The 19,542-nt window shown below is 33.5% G+C and overlaps 1 protein-coding gene across 1 annotated transcript in view; it reads left to right on the top strand.

The window, feature by feature from the left end:
* The window catches only part of GLRB (glycine receptor beta), an 87,464-nt gene that overhangs the window by 39,054 nt on the left and 28,868 nt on the right, over window positions 1-19,542 (top strand). Inside the window, exons 3-5 of the mRNA XM_058549785.1 lie at window positions 609-715; window positions 2,230-2,297; window positions 19,273-19,502. Coding sequence (XP_058405768.1) covers window positions 609-715; window positions 2,230-2,297; window positions 19,273-19,502 — 405 coding nt within the window. The remainder of the gene's footprint in view (window positions 1-608; window positions 716-2,229; window positions 2,298-19,272; window positions 19,503-19,542) is intronic.

Here is a 19,542-nt window from a genome sequence, read left to right on the forward strand (position 1 = left end):
TAGAGAAATTTGTTTCACCAATTCCCCTCCTGGGCTAACATTTAACTCAATGAGGAGAACATTTATTGTATATTTCTTGGGCAATATCATTTTATAAATGTTGGTGTGATTGTTTCATGAATTCTTAGACTGTCTCTCTGGCCGTATTCTTCTTATAGTATTCACATACTCCTTTGCTTAGGCAGAAAGTTAATATTATAGATTATTCAAAACTTGTTTTTTGCTGCTTTTATTTTTGCTGTTGTCTCATTGTCTCCACTCCTTTTGTGCTTGTCTAGATTTTGGTTTCAGGTTGCTTCAGGACAAGTAAGATGTCTGCTTAATTTTATTTAGAAGAAAGTAACATGGGGTATTTAGGACAGTGTTCATGCATTTGGTAAAATTAAGTGCTAAAATACTTTTTCTGTTTGTTTTTATATTTTATGACAAATATCTTTTGGCTTCTGACAATGTCTACTACTTTTCATTTACGCCTGTTTGGAAAAGCCATGCCATACTTGTGGATTTGTCTCAAAAACAAAGTCTTTTCTCCAATGAAAACCACCCATTCCTGTTGCTTGCTATTTTTAAATACTTATCAGGGTTTTGTTTTGTTTTTTCTCTTATAGCCAGCAGTCAGCAGAGGACCTTGCCCGAGTACCTGCCAACTCCACTAGCAATATCTTGAATAGGCTATTGGTCAGTTATGATCCCAGGATAAGACCAAATTTCAAAGGTTTGTTTTTTTCCCCCCAAAATACCTTCATTCTTTGCAATTTAAAAGTTAATTTTGTCTGTATACAATTACTTATTTGTGATATTTAAAACAGTAATGTTTCAAATTGACATGTAACTGTCTTGTAATGTGCTTAGGTCAGAGCAATTTAATGCCAAAAAACTTTCAAATATAAGCAAAATATTAGTTCTAATAGTTTTATATGGTTCCCAGGTTTTGTTTTGTTTTTTTAAGTTATATTGTTAATTAATAGCCTAAACTCTGTAATGAGTGTTCTCAGTACTTAGTATTTTTAATCCTACTAATTTCAAATTTAGGCTCTGGATATAGATCTGGCTTTCATTCCAGACACCACAGTCATAATTTGTAGGAGAATGTCCATATACGCATTTAAGGATAGATACCGTTTATCACACCTTTTAAGAACCAAAACCGTACTTGCAATAAAAGTTATAAGAGGATTATATAGTTGTGCAAACTTTCTTTTTGTTTCTTTTTCTTTCTCTCTCTCTTTTTTTTGTCCTCTTGGTGAGTTAGGAAAAGCTTTATGAAAAAAATCTTCTCTTGAAAACCCTAATCCTTGTTGCTGGTTAAGGGCAAGTATTAATGTAGATCAGATTAACATTGTAAGGCTCGATTTTTTTTTTTTCCCTTTACAGAAGAAAAAAATTCTGCAGCTGCTTCTAGTCAACTGAAGTTATACAACCATGTTGTAAAAACAGGGGTTTTGTTCATTACCAGAACCTATTCAGTTACTTTCAACAACAGCCCTGGTCTGAGTTGTCACATGTCTACCATATATTGATTCACCACCTGTTTTTCATCAGTCAATGGTTATGTGGCTAAAAGGCTAAATTCACATTTTTCCTTTGTTAGCCCAACCAGCAGCCCACAATGAGTAAAAAAAAAAAGAAAGAAAGAAAGAAAGAAGTTTGCAACATTATACCTTAGTTCTCACTCCATGAACTTTCAAATTATTTTCCAACAGGTCAGGCAAAAATCTTTATAATGACTCTGTTATATGTCTGATTGACTTTGCATTTTCATGAATTAAAAATAAAAATAAAGTAATTGTAAGTAAAATTTATTGTGCTGCTTTACCAATTAAAGTAAGAATTTGAAATGATTATAAAAATGGAAAAAATTAGACCATATTTTTTAAATGATGTTTTTTAAGGAATAATTTACATTTTCTTAAAGTAAATGCATCAGCCCAATTTAAAATTTTTTAAAGGGTGAATGTATTTTCCCAGAATCTTTACAATTTAAGAGAGAAATATTTCTGAATAAATAACATAAAATACAACTCATTTTTGATTTGTGTTATGATCCCTATTTAGAAAATAAGTTAATAGCAACAATGAATGTGGTATGCTGAGACCATGGATTTATAACTTTATGTCCCATGTGGACTGGAAAATAATATAAAAATCAAATGCATAAACCATAAAAATATGAAAATTCTGACCAAGTGTTTTACAGCTACTAAATATATCTTTAATTTTTATTCATAGGCATTCCTGTTGATGTAGTAGTCAACATTTTTATCAACAGTTTTGGATCCATTCAAGAGACAACGATGGTAAGATTACAATTAATTTAATATTTTTAATTATCAAAATTTTAACTGGAGGATAGTGAAAGTAATATTAAAACTGAAAAATAAAGAGTAACTCTAAGGAAAAATATGTGCTCTCTCCTAGTATAAAATATCCAAATTCCAAGATTTTGTTAAATCAGTGATTTCAGTGCCTATGTAGTTTTGCAATTCAAATTTAGCTTTAATACTGCATTAATACCTACAGACTTGGAAGAATTAATATTTCTTGGATACCACCTGGAAAAAGGATTTATGCAATGACTACTCTAGAGCAACATTTTTTTCCTAATATGCTTATGTGTATAAGCATTCAAAAATATTTGTGTTCACAGGTTTTTTTCTTCCAGTTTCCTGAGGAGAATTTTTGTTTTCTCGGTTGTGCTAATTTTGTGACGTGTGAAGCAGAGAATTTTAAAGAGCAAAGTTGATTTTCATAAAATAGGGCAGCAGAGCTCCCTGAAAAGATACATAACAAGGGGAAAGGCAAAGGAAGAGTGGGAAGGTGTGACAGGCAGGCTCCTGTTTTGAAAGGAGCGGAAAAGAGAGATTTGAGGAGTGGCTGGTATCCATGATGAACTGGAGTCTAAGATATCTGTAAAGCATGATTGGTAGGTTTCCTGAGCGATGTGTGATATAATTACCCTTCAGCTTCTCAAAAGACATTCGATAAAGTCTACTTGCTTTTTGATGTTTTACAATATTAGATTTGTGCCCTTTTTGAAAAACCACAGGCTGAAATATGACACCTATTTTTATATCTAATTGTGATGAGAATGTTATTTATTTTTTATAGAAGTGTGTATTTAGCCCCTGATTAATTGATTTTCCTAGACAATGTGTGGATACTTTTAGAGAATTATTTACAAGAAGATTTTGGAATAAAGTCCAAAATTCACTTCCAGTGACTTTTAGTTCACCTTAGTAACATACACATATAGGGTAGATCACTAGAAGACAGCTCAGAAATAAAATATAGACTATCATTTATCACTCAAGAGACAAGTGTAGCACTCATTAATTAAAAATATGATTAGTCTGTCTAAGCACTTTGCTTTGCAGGAGTAAGAGATGTCATTTTCTCAAGGTGAAACTTTAAGGGAATCTATTTGATCTCTACAGTCTTCTCTGTATCCTGTTTTATCTTTCATGGCACCACTACACTAATCCTAAAACACCACTATCAAGATGTTACAGCCTGTTGGAAATATTTCCAACTCTATCTTGCATTTTAGGACAATTAATGCAAGGATATTATTTTCTCATTTGCATAAAGGCTACACATGTGTCATAGCTCAGTAAGTATCCTTAATGTGTCTATTCTTTAATAAATATTGAATGCCTTCCAAACATCAGACACCTAAATTTCTCTCAGGCCCATCAGTAGTTACATGATTGTATCAAGTTGAAAACACCTGAGGGAAAGGATGTTAGAAAAGGGAAAACTTTCTTACAGATTATTTGAGGATTGTCATAAAATATTTCATAAATTTGAACATAATCTCCTATTGTTCTCCTGCACAGACCCCTTGCAGTAGTTAGCCCAAAGTACTTATTGCTAGGACCTTATGCAACCAATTCTCATCACGGAGTCTTTGCCTCTACTATTTATCCCTGATCTTGATCTCTTACCTTCTAATCAGAACCTTTTATGGCTAGTCTGACTCGGTACACTCTTTCCAATCCAGGTCTCTCATCGCTGTGATTTGTTTGTTACTTAAATCTGGTAGCTTCTTTACTGTAATTAAACAATTTTTGTGTGTATTCCTTTTATTCTCTAATGGAGTATAAACCTCAAAGTCAGGAATAATGTATTCTACTTCTTCATTTTCCATAAAATACGGAAGACAAGAGACACTCAATAAATAGTGGATACATAAGTAAATAATTTCTTATATTAGCTAATATAGATTGAATAAATGAACAAATAAATTCTGTTATTTACCTAGCAAGAAGTGAGTCAGAGCAGCCTAAAACAATTGGAAGAACAAATCTAAACAATAGATCCATGTGTTGAACATTTATTTGGTTAAATAACACACTGAATAATTTTATTATTGTAGAGTGTTAATTTGGGAAATTTTGGAGACCTTTATCCAGAGGAGCTACATTATTTATATTTTCTGTTTCTTTTGCTGAAATAACATGCATGGAAGCCCAATCTGCCTTCCACTTTGTGTTGTGCAGACATAGCCCCAAGGTTCATTATCAGAATTATACTCATCAAATAGACTTAAATATGCTACTTTATCATAATTATTGTTTTTTGCTTTTAGCAATGTTTATTTCCTGCATCCCTATAAAGCAGAGTTTTATAGACATGTCTTTTAAGGCTGTCATATTTTATAGATTTTCTCAGGCTTTTCCAAAACAAATTCCCTAATACCTTATTGCTTAATAGTTAGGAAGGGCACAAGCTACTATAGATATATAGATAACATTAAGATGTCTTCTAAGGAAAAAAAGGGATCTAAGACAAAACTTGTTTTTCATTACCTGTTACAAACAGGTCAGAAATAATAGTGATGACTCAGGGGAGTAACTAAAGGAGTATACGTGTATGGATAGGAGCTATATTATGAGAGGATATTTCTTTTATTCTTTTCTTCCAATCATCTGGGGTGGGCTTTATTATTTTTTTTCAGCTATTTCGGAATAACTGACAAGTGAAATTGTAAGATATTTAAAGTGTGCGTGATGATTTGGTATATATCTACATTGTGAAAGGATTTTCTCCATCAAGTTAATTAACATATCCATTACCTCACATGTTTAGCTTTTTTTCTTTGGTGAGAACATTTAAGTTGTACTCTCTCAGCAAGTTTCAATTATACCACACGGAAGTCACCATGTTATACATTAGATCCTCAGACTTTATTCATCTTTTTTTTTTTAATAGGAAGTTACCCAAGGATTTTAAACATGTGTGTGGCACAATTGGGTTTGCTTTTTTATTTTATTTATTTATTTGTTTATTTATGAGGAAGATCAGCCCCGAGCTACATCCATGCTAATCCTCCTCTCTTTGCTGAGGAAGACCGGCTCTGAGCTAACATCTATGGCCACTCCTCCTCCTTTTTTTTTTCCCTCAATGCCCCAGTAGATAGTTGTGTGTCATAGTTGCACATCCTTCTAGTTGCTGTATGTGGGACGCGGCCTCAGCATGGTCGGAGAAGCGGTGCGTCGGTGCGCGCCCAGGATCCGAATGGGGGCCGCCAGTAGCGGAGCGCGCGCACTTAACCGCTAAGCCACAGGGCCGGCCCAGACTTTATTCATCTTAAAACTGAAAGTTTGTACCTTTTACCAAGCTCTCCGTATTTCCCACACCCTCAAGTCCTTGACAATCACTTTCCTACTCTCTGTTTCTGTGAATTTGAACTTTTTTTTTTTTTAGATTCCACATTTAAGTGATACCGTGAGGTATTTGTCTTTCTCTGTTTGGCTTATTTTACTTAGCATAATGCCCTCCAGGTTCATCCATGTTGTTGCAAATAGAATTTCTTTCTTTTTTAAGGCTAAATAATACTTCATTATATATACCACAATTTCTTGATCCATTCATTTGTTGATGGATACTTAGGTTGTTTCCATACTTTGGCCATTGTGAATAATGCTGTAATGAACGTGGGAATACAGATACCTCTTCCAGGTAATGATTTTGTTCCCTTCGGATATATACCCAGAAGTGGGATTGCTGGATCCTATGGTAGTTCTATTTTTAATTCCTTGAGGAACCTCCATACTGTTTTCCATAGTGGCTCTACCACTTTGCATTCCCACCAGTGGTGTACGATGGTTCCCTTTTCTCTATATCCTCGCCAGCATTTGTTATCTCTTGACTTTTTGATAATAAGCAGAGAGCATATTTCTTAGAAACAAATAAAAGAGCCCTCCAAAACAAGACATTCAGAAAGCAGAAAGGATTAGGTTTGTCTAAATAGCAGATATGTGTTCATGGAAACAATATGGCGGACGGTGTGTGAGTTGTGGTATCAGACAGGCTTGTGCTTGAATCTCTTGTGTACTTCATGTGTTATACCCTAAGAACAGTGAAAAAAATTCAAAAATACAGTAGCAGTATTTTGTCTGGCGTAGTAACTCTCTGTGATGGTGACTGCTTGTCATGCAATTGCGAATTAATGTAGTATTTCACAATAGAATCTCATTTCTAAAGAAAATACTAAAGAAAACAAACCACTTATAAGTTTATTAGTAGCCCAGTTGTGCAGTTGTGGTTTTGTTTATTAATCCCTAGAAATGTCTCCTACAAAGATCTGCTGAAATAAAGGAAGTCCTAACATTTGGGAAGTTTCAATATTGCCCAACACTTTCCTCTCCAGTTCAAGCCTTTCTACCTCAACTGGCAGTTGCTTGTTCCAGAAATCATAATGTAGAACGCAGAACTTGGGTGTGGATGTAACATGAATAGCTGCAAGTCAGGTGGCAGACAGATGTAGGGCAACTTCTGAAGGGAGAGGGCAGCCCATTCCTCCGGCGCATAAAGTTGATTACCAAGCAAAGAAACAATCAAAGTTATAGGCGTTAACATTGTTGTCAGGAAATTTTAACCAATTCAATGTGGAAAACAGTCCTTCCTGCTTATTTGTGTTTTAATTCAGATGCTAACTATTGCTAGCTAAACTAAAAGTAATCTCATATTTATTCACAAACCATAATTGTGTAGTGGAGGAAAAATTACAGCCATATTAATATTCCTTAAGCTCTTCCACACCTCCATGGTTATGTGCTCCTTCAGCTTGTTTTATGATCTCATTTTATAGCTTTCTAGTTCCTATTTCTCATATCTGTATGTTCATTTGCATTCCATGACCTTACATTTTTCTAAGATATCATTACTAATACTGTAAGTGGTATTTACTGACATTAATATTAGGATCACCAAAATTGTCAAATAAATGTCATCACCCTAATTTGAAGTTGCTGAAACAGTCACTTCTAATTTTATCAGTTTATATGCTCCTGCTTATAACAACTGAAAAAAGAACATTCAAAACAGTGAGAAGAATGGTTTGTTAGAGGCTAGGTGGCATCTGCTCTATGGGCATGCTTATAATATTTGTTGATTTTTCCATTCAGTTCTTACCTTTGGCTTAAATCAGCGGGATTTTCATAATTGAAAATGTGAACTATTGCACTTGTGGGGGAAAAATTGAGTATTATGGTTTATTGTAATAATCTATACATAAGCACTTTACCTCATCAGAAATACATAAGAGCTCTTTCATGGAAATAAAAGCCTGTTTATACAATCCATTTTCTTTCTTTGGTTTAGGCATGCTTTGTAATTATATTGAATTATTATTGAACTACAATTCATGATCCTGTCAGACTTTTTATGCCTTTCTGCTGCATGACTTTTTGTTTGTTTTAATAATAGACTTCAAATCTTTTTTGAGCAACACAGTTGTGCCTGTCAAGGAAAAAAAAGCCATATTTGGGATCAGCTAAAAGAGCTTAATTCTAGTTCTTGATAATTACTCATCTTTGTTATTTTAAAAACAATTTTATTTTGTATATTTCCTTTTATAGAGAGATTTAAATTTCTTTCCTTAACACTTGTCTTAGTTCACTATTCTTTATATTTTGTTGTTTTTGTTAACTTTCCAACATTATTTCATTTATTATAGATTAATATTAGACATATTTGTCCCAATTTTTTTTCTGTTTTACATCTTAGATACACAAACCTTAAAATGGTTTTATAGTTATGTTTTCTCATATTATCCATCTTTTGGGTTTGTACCTATTGTAGGCTAAATAATGGTCCGCCAAAGATGTCTATGTCCTAATCTTCAGAGCCTGTGATTATGTTATTTTACACAGTAAGACCTTGGATGTGTGACTAAATTAAGGATCTTGAGATGCAGGAGAGTATCCTGGTTGTCCAGGTGAGCCCAGTATAATTACAAGGATCCTTATAAGAGGGACACAAGAAGACAGAGTCAGTAGTAGTAGATGCAATGAAAGCAGTATGAACTGGGAGTGATGGGAGGAAGAGGCCACGAGTCCAGGAAAGGAGGTGGCCTCTAGAAACTGAAAAAAACAAGGAAACAGGATTCTCTCGTCAGAGCCTCCAGAAGGAACCAGCCCTGGGGACACCTTGACTTCAGCCCATTGAAACTGATTTTGATATTCTGAACTCCAGAACTGTAAGATGACAGTTTGTGGTGTTTTAAACCACTCAATTTTTGATAATTTTATTACAGCAGCAGTAGAAAACTAATACACATGGTGATAAACACTTGTTAATAATTGTCTTTTCCTCCCAAATTCTATTGGAGGATTATCTGATTACATATAACTCTCTCCCAAATGCTGCTGGAGGGCTGATTATATATATATATATATAACTTTTTCTATATATGGAAATGCCAAAATAACCAGTGGGTTTTCATTCAGTGATTACCAAAAATTCTCACTCATTAAAGTTAATCATAATAAGGGCATTATTTGAAAGAGAAGCTATGGTTTTAGTAGTTTAGTTTAGTATTTCTGTCTGTTTTCTCTATCAAAGGTACTTTTTTAGTGTGTCTACTTTAAAATGAAGAATAATATGATTTATCATGTATACTTTCCTCTTTATCTTTTTTCTCCTAGCTAATTATTCAGAAGCATTGGCAATTAAACATCATAAGTAAGAGTATTGTATTAGGCAATAAGGAAGGATGAGAAATGTCCAAGTTTTATTTTCTTCTTCCAGTAATTTGTTGTTGTTACCAATTGGTATAGGAAAGTTAAATTATTGATGTGAATAATGCTACTCAAATATCCTAACCTGTCAAAATGTTATAGAAATTATTTCTTCACTGCTGCATTTAACAGAAGTATGTTGGGCACTTTCTATATATCCAGTCAGCTACTGCTACTCTTATAGGGTTTATAGTTTAGTGTGGCACCACTGCACCACCTAGCAGGCACTCCTAATAAAAATGGAGTATTGGCATAGGTCTAGAAAGATGTAAATATTCATAAGGTGTTATTAAGCGATATTTAACTAAAAACTTAAAAAAAAGCATATTGAGAAAGATAGCTAAAATATAACCTAAGAATTTTTACTGGCATTTTGTTAACTTGCAATTCTTGCATGAAACTTCTAACCTCACTAATGACTAAATTGAAATCCTTTTCAAACCAGGCTTATAACAGCTCTGTTGACAAAACTTTAATTATAATGCTGCCAGGTGCTATGAGAGCTGATTTTCTTTATTTCCTTGAATGCTAATTTTTTTTATCATAATGTCAAGAAAACAAATGATTTAAAGATTGCATATGTGAGAGTTAGGTAAAAATTACAAGTAACCAGAAGAGCTAACCTAACAATACAAAAACATAGATAAACAGTTCTTAATATTAAAATATCATTAATGAAACCTAACCAGTTTTAATGTCTTGTTGTGAAATATTTTATTGCATTGAAGAAGTAGTTTAATTTGGGTGTTAATTGGTACTGAAAATTTTGGAGAACATCCATTTTCTAGAGAATGACTAATAGTGTGCCATTTGAAATGAACAATGAGTAGTATTTGTCACCAAATTCTTTAAAAACAATTAATTCCCACTGATAAAAGAAGTCTGTGTCTGATGGGAATTTGTTCATTGCAAAATAAATGGTAGAGCTATAATTATGGTGATTGAGTAATTGAAAATGGAAATAAATACGTTTCAAAGATCGTTATCTTAATATAGAACATTTGAAATGCCAATAACTAGCAATTATTTAGAAATGCTCATAAAACATTAACCAAAGCATACTAACTAATGAGCTTTTATCTTGTAATGAATGTTGAACTCAAACTATTAATTTAAATTGTAAAATCTTAAAACATTCTTAGAAGATATATAAGCTTGCTGCAACTTGAATTGAACTATAATAGTATGTAACTACAGAAGTAATAGACGAGCATCTTTGAAGCACTTCCGTAATGAAATAGTAAGACATAGTGACCAAGAATGATACAACAGAATAAGCAATTTCCAGTGTTTTGGTGATGCTCATTGTAATATAACTCTGGAGTTCTAAAAATAAAATTTAAACAAGGATTCCAGTGGGGACTTGAAGCTTGTAGGGTGTATTGAGCTTATACTAGTGCAGCTGAAAGCAAGAAGAGCTCAGGAGATGCTCAAAAAACATAATTTAGCACTGTTTCAAAATCTGTGACCTAGAAGGGGATTACTGTTGAGAATCATTATTGGTCAATCAGCACAGTACAGAGTGAAATGAATGAGTTACACCTGAAGCAAAACATGTTCATCACTATTACCAACAATGTGAAAGAATAACAACAGCATAAAGGATATATCCTAATAAGACAAAATACTTGTTTAGTGCTTAATACGGCCAGGTGCAGTTCATGGACTTTATATATAGTATCTCATTCAATCCTTATAAAAACCCTATGTTGTTGGGCGTATTATTATCATCTCCATCTTATAGGTAGGAACCTTTGTCCTCTGTTCAATTCTTGGTCCTCTGTAATCTTGCTCTTGATGTGCCACTCTACCAAAAATGTTTTTGCTAAAGTCTTCAATGGCTTCCTCATTTGCTGAAAGTATTCAGTTTGATTTTACTTGACCCTCTATGGCACTTGCTGCTGTTGACCATCTCAAAGCTTTTGTCCATTTGGTTTGGTGAAATCACATTTCTTTTTTCAGTCTTCTAGCCTGCCCTTTAAATGCTTGCTTTTTACCCTGAATTCCTACTCTAGTTAGTACTTTTGGACAAACTCTTCATTAGTATTGACTTTTTTTTGGTTATGTTTTCAAGGTTCATTCATGTCTTAACATGTACCAGGATTTCATTCCCTTTTATGATTGAATAGTATTCCATGGTGTGCATATGTATATATCACATTTTGGTTATCCATTTGTCTGTTGATGGACACTTGGGTTGTTTATACCTTTTGGCTATTGTGAATAATTCTGCAATGAATATGGGTGTACAAGTACCTCTTGGAGTCTCTGCTTTCAATTCTTTTGGGTATATACCTGGGAGTGGAATTGCTGGATCGTATGGTATTTCTATGTTTAACTTTTTTTCAGGACAAAATATAATGTTTAACAAGTTAAAAAGACACATATAGTGAGGCTATGTCAGTGATTTATTTAACTCATTAGTAAGGATCCAGGAGGATAATAAAGCTGATTCAATGGAGAATTTAGGAGACTCAAGTGAAAGAAAGAATGCTGAAATTAGATTGCTAAATTACATACAGGCTTGTTAATGTTCCACAGGGCAATAAAAGCATAATCTTTGGGGATGTTTTTTCTACCTGACAGAAATCATTTGCATCTCTACCAGACAAAAATCATTTGTAACTTATCAGTCTTCTATAAGTTATGTAATTTTATAGAGTCTGGGCCCTAATCAATAGAAAATAACAAGTCGAACAAAGTTACATTTTCCTAGAGAATCACACAGCCCTTAGGTAGGCTTGTTAGACAGTGTTTTAGTATGATATTGAAAGGGCAAACAATAATCTTTTTGTCTTTTGTCCAAATTTTAGGAAGATTTTTCTTAACTTTGTATTTATTCACTTTCATTTTGTTTATGTTATGTTTTGCAATTACTTTTTTAAAGTAGACTTTATTTTTTAGAGCAGTTTTAGATTCACAGCAAAACTGAGCAGAAAGTACAGAGTTCTCATATACCTCCTCCCCACTCTCCAGTCTCCCCCACTGTCAACATCTACACCAAAGTGGTACATTTTTTACAATCCCTGAACATACATTGATGCATCAGCATCTAAAGTCCATAGTTTACATTAGGGTTTGCTCTTGGTGTTGTATGTTTTATGGATTTTGACAAATGTGTGATGACATGTATCTACCATTATAGTTTCATACAGAAGAATGTCACTGCCGTAAAAATCCTCTGTGTTCTGCCTATTCATTCCTCCCTGCCTCCTAACCCCTGGCAACTACTGATCTTTTTACTTTCTCTATAGTTTTACCTTTTCCAGAATGTCATGTTGGTGGCATTATGCACTATGTAGCCTTTTCGGATTGGCTTCTTTCACTTATTAATATGAATTTAAGATTCTTCCATGTCTTTTCATGGCTCGACAGCTCATTTCTTTCTAGTGCTGAATAATATTCCATGGTCTGGATGTACCACAGTTTATCCAATCACCTACTGAAGGACATCTTGATTACTTCTAAATTTTGGCAATTATGAATAAAGCTGCTATAAAAATCTGTGTGCAGGTTTTTGTGTGGACATAAGTTTTCAGCTCCTTTGGGTAAATACCAAGGAGTGCAGTATGGTAAGAGTGTGTTTATTTTTCTTTTTCTTTCTTTCTTTCTTTCTTTCTTTCTTTCTTTCTTTCTTTCTTTCTTTCTTTCTTTCTTTCTTTCTTTCTTTCTTTCTTTCTTTCTTTCTTTCTTTCTTTCTTTCTTTCTTTCTTTCTTTCTTTCTTTCTTTCTTTCTTTCTTTCTTTCTTTCTTTCTTTCTTTCTTTCTTTCTTTCTTTCTTTCTTTCTTTCTTTCTTTCTTTCTTTCTTTCTTTCTTTCTTTCTTTCTTTCTTTCTTTCTTTCTTTCTTTCTTTCTTTCTTTCTTTCTTTCTTTCTTTCTTTCTTTCTTTCTTTCTTTCTTTCTTTCTTTCTTTCTTTCTTTCTTTCTTCTTTCTTTCTTTCTTTCTTTCTTTCTTTCTTTCTTTCTTTCTTTCTTCTTCTTTCTTTCTTTCTTTCTTTCTTTCTTTCTTTCTTTCTTTCTTTCTTTCTTTTCTTTCTTTCTTTCTTTTCTTTCTTTCTTTCTCTTTCTTTCTTTCTTTCTTTCTTTCTTTCTTTCTTTCTTTCTTTCTTTCTTTCTTTCTCTTTCTTTCTTTCTTTCTTTCTTTCTTCCTTACTTACTTACTTATTTTGTGAGGAAGATCAGCCCTGAGCTAACATCCATGCTAATCCTCCTCTTTTTGCTAAGACCAGCTCTGAGCTAACATCTACTGCCAATCCTCCTCCTTTTTTTCCCCAAAGCCCCAGTAGATAGTTGTATGTCATAGTTGCACATCCTGCTAGTTACTGTTATGTGGGACGCTGCCTCAGCATGGCTGGAGAAGTGGTGCGTCGGTGCGCGCCCGGAATCTGAACCCGGGCCGCCAGTAGCGGAGCGCCCTCACTTAGCCGCTAAGCCACGGGGCTGGTCCTGTTTAGTTTTATAAGAAACTGTCAAACTGTCTTCCAAAGTGGCTATACCATCTTGCATTCCCACCAGCAATAGATGAATCCCTGTTGCTCCACATCTTCGTTTGCATTTGGTGTTCTCAGTGTTCTGGATTGTGACCATTCTAATAGGTGTGTAGTGGTATCTCATTGTTTTAATTTGCCATTCACTGATGACATATGAGGTGGAGCATGCTTTTATATGCTTATTTGCCATCCGTAGATCTTCTTTGGTGAGGGGTCTGTTAAGATCTTTGGCCCGTTTTTTAGCTGGGTTGTTTGTTTTCTTACTGTTGCATTTTAAGAGTTCTTTGTACATTTCTGGTCTTGATTTTAACTCCTACCTTTTCACTGATCGCTCCAAAACCTCTGTCTCTTGCTCTGGCCTCTTTTTAGTGATGATCTTGATTATTTCTGCCATTTTCTGTATCTTGATATTTAGTGATTCTTTTATGTTGTTGATGAAACACTCAAGAAAAGGTGACTTTTTGCCCCTGTCTTTAATCCTACCCTTCTCTGACACCACCACCCTGTCAAAATTCTGTCCCACTCTCCAAAAACCTCCTCAGACTCACACTCCACAGCCTTTCCTGAGTTCTGGTGTCTGAAGTGATCATTTGTTCTCTCAACGGCTATCATCACCCTTAGAGTCCTTACCAATTGTTTCCTTACTTGTTTAGTTAGCACTACCTGAAGGCACGGACCTCAAGTTTTAATCCCTCTCCAGTGGTAGCTCAGATCTTTGAATGTAGGAAACCCTTAATACATAACTATTGAGTGAATGAACACATGAAGGGAGAAGGAATGTTTAACATAGCACCGCAAAACTGATGGTGACCTGAGCCTCTTTTGTGATCGTCTGGAACGTAATTACAGGTAGATGTTTTATTTTGGTTAGTCTGTAAAACAAATTTGCCATTGTTAGTCAATGTGTCTTAAGTCAGAGAAATCCGAATAAATAGTCCAGAAATCTCGACTTTGCTTTCTAGGACTGTATTGTATTGATCTCTGTATGGCTAACAACTGACATAGTGCTTGACATGTAGTACACACAAAATACTTTATAAAAGCTTTGAAAAATTATTAAAACTGACGTCAGTTTTAATGTTTAGTAACCAATTAAAACTCCTATGTAGTATGTTTACAGCAATAGAAAGAAATGCTGTCAATAGCAGTTGTTCGCCTTCAAAGTGGTGATAATAGAGATAATGATGATAACGTTAATAATACAGATAATATAATTAATTGACTTTTTTTGAGTGCTCTCTTTGTGCCCAGTTTCATGCTTTAGGTACAGCATCTCATTTAATTCTTGTGAATAACTGGGACTCTTTTTATTGTCTAGAATTTGAGGCTCAGAGAGGTTAAATAACTTGCCTAGGCAACATAGCAGGACATAATTCGTCTTAGATTTGTCTAACTTCCACGGTCTGTGTAGGTGTCAATCCACTCGGTTACTTTTAACTAATCCCTAGAGTCTAGATTAGATGCCCTGTTGCAAATTATTCCTTTTTACATAGCCTTTTCCAGATTGTTTTATACTGGACTGATTGTCAATATCCCTTTCAGTTATTTCTGTGAAGTCTGGGAGTATTCACAACTGCATCCTTAGTACCCAGAGCATGAAAAGGAATATATGGCTAATAAATAACGTTTGAACTGAATGAGTGAGCCCATCCATCAATCACCTAGGGATTTAGGAGGAATTTAAATAAATGTTTTCTGAAAGTACATGATGTATCTGTGGCTGGATTTCCAACGAAGTAAAATGGAAAGGAAACTAACTTATTTATATAGGAGGTACTATATTAATTTTCATACTGAGTATTTTATTTAATTATTACATTAGGATATTAGTAGTCCTATTTTTTTATATTAAGAAACTGAGCTCAGAGAGGTTAAGAAATTTGCTCAGGGTCAAAGCTTCTAAGATTCAGAGCTGAAATTTGAATCAGAACTTTATAATTCCAAGCCTATGCTGACTCCATTTTACTAGACTTTATAATTTGATGAACATAATTTTTGGAAAAATTATTTATGATGGTGTATAAAATAAAAAGGGAGTTGACTGTAAATTAAAACACTTTTATATCATTTGTAGTTTTCCCCACAGATAGATTTTATTTTGTCAAAGCCTCTCATACTATGTAGAGCTTTACTCAGCTTTCTGCTGATTAAAATTCTTTGAACTCAATAACTGATAAGTGATGTAAATATATTCTTGGATTGTGTGGAAACATTGATTAGACTTCAATGAAAAATGAACTTCACATGGAGAAACTATTAAAATTACTATAAAAAATTTAAAAGAAAAATAATTTTGCTATATAACTTTAGATGAGTTAACCATACCATTTGGAAATAGGTGGAACATAGAATAGTGCTCCCGAAAGAATGTGTGCATGTGTGGAGATTTTAAGGGAAATTCAGTATTATGCAGGCTTAATTTCTGAAGTTCTATCCCAAACATTATAAGATGGCTTCTTTTTTAATTAGTCAAAAATTTAATTCCTGTCAGATATCTTCAATATTATCATAAAATATTGATATAATGTTTTTAGAAATTAATTACTGAGAAACTAGCATACATTCAAAAAGGAGGTGTGGTGGTGTAGATGAAGAATACCAATGAGTTCTAAATATTTATATCTCTATACGTATATCTAAGATTTTATTAAAACAAGAAAACCTAATATTAGGCTAAAATAAAGCATCTTGATTCTGAAAGCCACACTGGAAAAATTGCTTGGGAGCTTATTCAAATAATGCTGAAAGACTCTTGTTAAGTATATGACAATCTCTCAACTGTTATTTTATTTAGTTTTCATCCATCCCCATTTCTAGAAGGGACTTGAGGTGTATAATCATAATAATGACAAAAAATACAATGAAATAATTGAGATAGGACTAAATCTGCAAGAGACATAAAATGGTAGTCAGACCAAGATATGAGAGATAAATTGTTAATTCAATTGGTTATAGGATTTAGCTTCCAGTTCCCTAGCTGCCAGTCAAAAGGAAAAACATGATGAGATACTTAAAGTCTTACTTTCCTAATAAGAAGCGTATAAGGGCATCAGGAGAGCATTTATACTATAAACTCTGAGGAATAGATATATTTTCGTAAAACACTTAGACTGAGTATGCCTAGCAAATAGTAAATACCTGTATAATGGTATTATAGTAATATATGTATAAACAAATGAAAAATTAAAGAAAGAAAGAAAAAATTCATCTTGTGTATTTTTGTAGAATGGTAGAATGGTCATTGACTAAAATAAGGGGCCATGGCTTTAATAACAAGTTTATAAAAGATACTTGGGCAACTTCATCTGCTGATTTTTTTTATAGTGACCGTTGATAACAAGTTAAGTTGACATAGTATTTTATCACAGTATTGTGAATATGTAGTTTAAATCCAGCAGTTTAAAGATGTAGTTTTTTGGTGATTTACCTTGATAAGACACAGTATTTAGAGAAGGTAATAAAATAGATTTTAGTGTATATAATTTTAGAATACCCATAATTTTGGTAGATCATTACAAGGAAGCTTTTTAGCAAATAATTTCAAACTGAATACTGTTGAGTGTGCAAAGTAATGTCAAGTGGATATTAAATATGTGCTTTATCTAAGGTAGCATAATTAATATTTTATTAGAAAATGGTTGAACCTAATGTGTATTCCTTCTTAAGTGGAGAGCCAAGCATGTTTGCGCGGATGGGATAAAAACTTTTGCATGGAAGCAGCATTGTCTGCTGGACACACTCTGTGAGGTAGAAAGCCCTTTGTCCTAGATGTGTTTGAGTTCGTTTGTGTAGTTGTCACCATCACAGTCAAAAATTAAGTCCCATTACGAATTTTAAGATATGTGTATATTTTGACAAAAAGTTCATGCAACTGTGCAATGCTACATTTTCTAGGATTTTAGGCCTCCTTTATTCCTTCCTTGATTCCATGTTCATTTGATTAGAAAAATGTTATCTTTTTTTCCCCCGTGGTGTAGATATGTTTAGTGTCAGCGTATGTAATCCTTAATTTATTTGACTTTGGCACTCCAAAACCATCTGCATATGATTTTTAAGAATCAATTCATATATGTTGAAGTTTTTATAAATGTCAAGTTTAGAGTAGCTGTAAGATGTAGGTAGATTGCATCTTGCTTCACTGTCTGTACTTCAGTAAATGTATATCGTTCTTATGTGCTTACCCTTCTCTAGTTACTCCCCTGAGTCTGAACATCAGAAGAGAGAGAAAGTAAATTCCCCAAGCTTTTCTGGAGTCACTGCTCATTGCTTATGCTTTATTTTAGATTTTATACATATATAAAGCATGTACATTTGTGTTTCACAGAAATGTATTAGGTCTTATTTAATAAAAGATGATCTATCATTTTTTCCTGTTTAATTATTTTGATTTTGAATTGAAGTTTATGATCTAATTCATTTTGATCATGTCAAAAGGCTATGGATAGATAGTATTTTGTGAATTTTGAATGATTGAACATGAGGGAACTGAAGCCCAGTATAATTTATGTCTTGAATACTTTTGTGCATATTTTGAGTTTGATATATAAGATTAAAATCAAAAGACCTGAGCATGATGCCTCAATGCTGAGTTTGACTGTATACTAACGACTCAATTTGTGTCAGAACCCCATCTCGCTGGCACATATAAAGTGTATTAAGGTATTAAACATGTTCCTAGGTTCACATATTCTTGAAATCTATGTCTTGATATAATTCAATTTTTACAAAGTTTTAAAATTAAAACTATTGGAGATAGGCAAGAAACTAAAGTAAAATAATCAGCTATTTAGTGGACTTCAAAACATTTTTCTCCTATAGTTGAATATAACATAACATATGTTATGTTATATTATACAAATTTGGCATATACTCTCATCTGTTTTGCATAATTCAAATCTCATTTGACTGTCTCATTCTCTCTATAATTGTTACATGTATGAATGGTCAAGGGTAGTTTTCCTTTTTCCTTCTCAAGAATATATATATATGTAAAATATATATGTTATATATGTGTTATATAATATATATATAGTTTTAGAGATATAAATTATTTTTGTAGTTTATGTGCTACTTAGTAAAGGACAAGTAAGACTATTTCCCTTGGCTTCTTATCTATTTTTAACTACATTTTATTCTACTTTTTTTTTGAAAAATAACGGTAATATTTAGCAGTTCTCATGCTTTATGATGGCATTGACTAACCGACTGGTATAATTGGTGTTTGTTTAAAGGTAAAGCAGTTATTGGTAAAGTTATATTCTGACATTTCAACCAGGAAGTGCTAAGGAAATACCTGCAGAGAACAATTAGATAGACACAGTCTTTTTTTTCTTCTTTTTTTTTTTTTTGCTGAGGAAGCAGTTGCCCTGCTAACATCTGTTGCCAATCTTCCACGTTTTTTGCTTGAGGAAGATTAGCCCTGAGCTAACATCCGTGCCAGTCTTCCTCTATTTTGTATGTGGGTCACTGCCACAGCATGGCTGACGAGTGGTATAGGTCCGCACCCAGGATCCAAACCCACGAACCTGGGCTACCAAGTGGAGCATGCCAAACTTAACCACTGTGCCACTGGGCCAGTCCCCACAGGATCTTTTTATATTACTGATGGAGCTCTTTATCCTTGTTGACTGAGCTGTTGTGGTTCTGGTTGATGTTGGAAGAGCAAACAATATTTATGCTGCTAATAATTGAAACTCTTTTTATTCTGGTGCTGAAAACATTCTTAAAAATAGCAATATGCACACATATTTTTTTCTAGGACTACAGAGTTAACATCTTCCTGAGACAAAAATGGAATGATCCCAGGCTGAAGCTCCCTAGTGATTTTCGGGGCTCAGATGCACTGACAGTAGATCCCACAATGTACAAGTGTCTCTGGAAACCTGATTTATTTTTCGCAAATGAAAAAAGTGCCAATTTTCATGATGTCACCCAGGAAAATATCCTCCTCTTTATTTTTCGTGATGGAGATGTCCTTGTCAGCATGAGGTACTCTTTTATCTTTAATATTTGTAGATTTATGTTTTCC

The sequence above is a fragment of the Diceros bicornis genome, chromosome 11 (genome assembly GCF_020826845.1).
Source record: "Diceros bicornis minor isolate mBicDic1 chromosome 11, mDicBic1.mat.cur, whole genome shotgun sequence".
Classification (NCBI taxonomy): domain Eukaryota; kingdom Metazoa; phylum Chordata; class Mammalia; order Perissodactyla; family Rhinocerotidae; genus Diceros; species Diceros bicornis.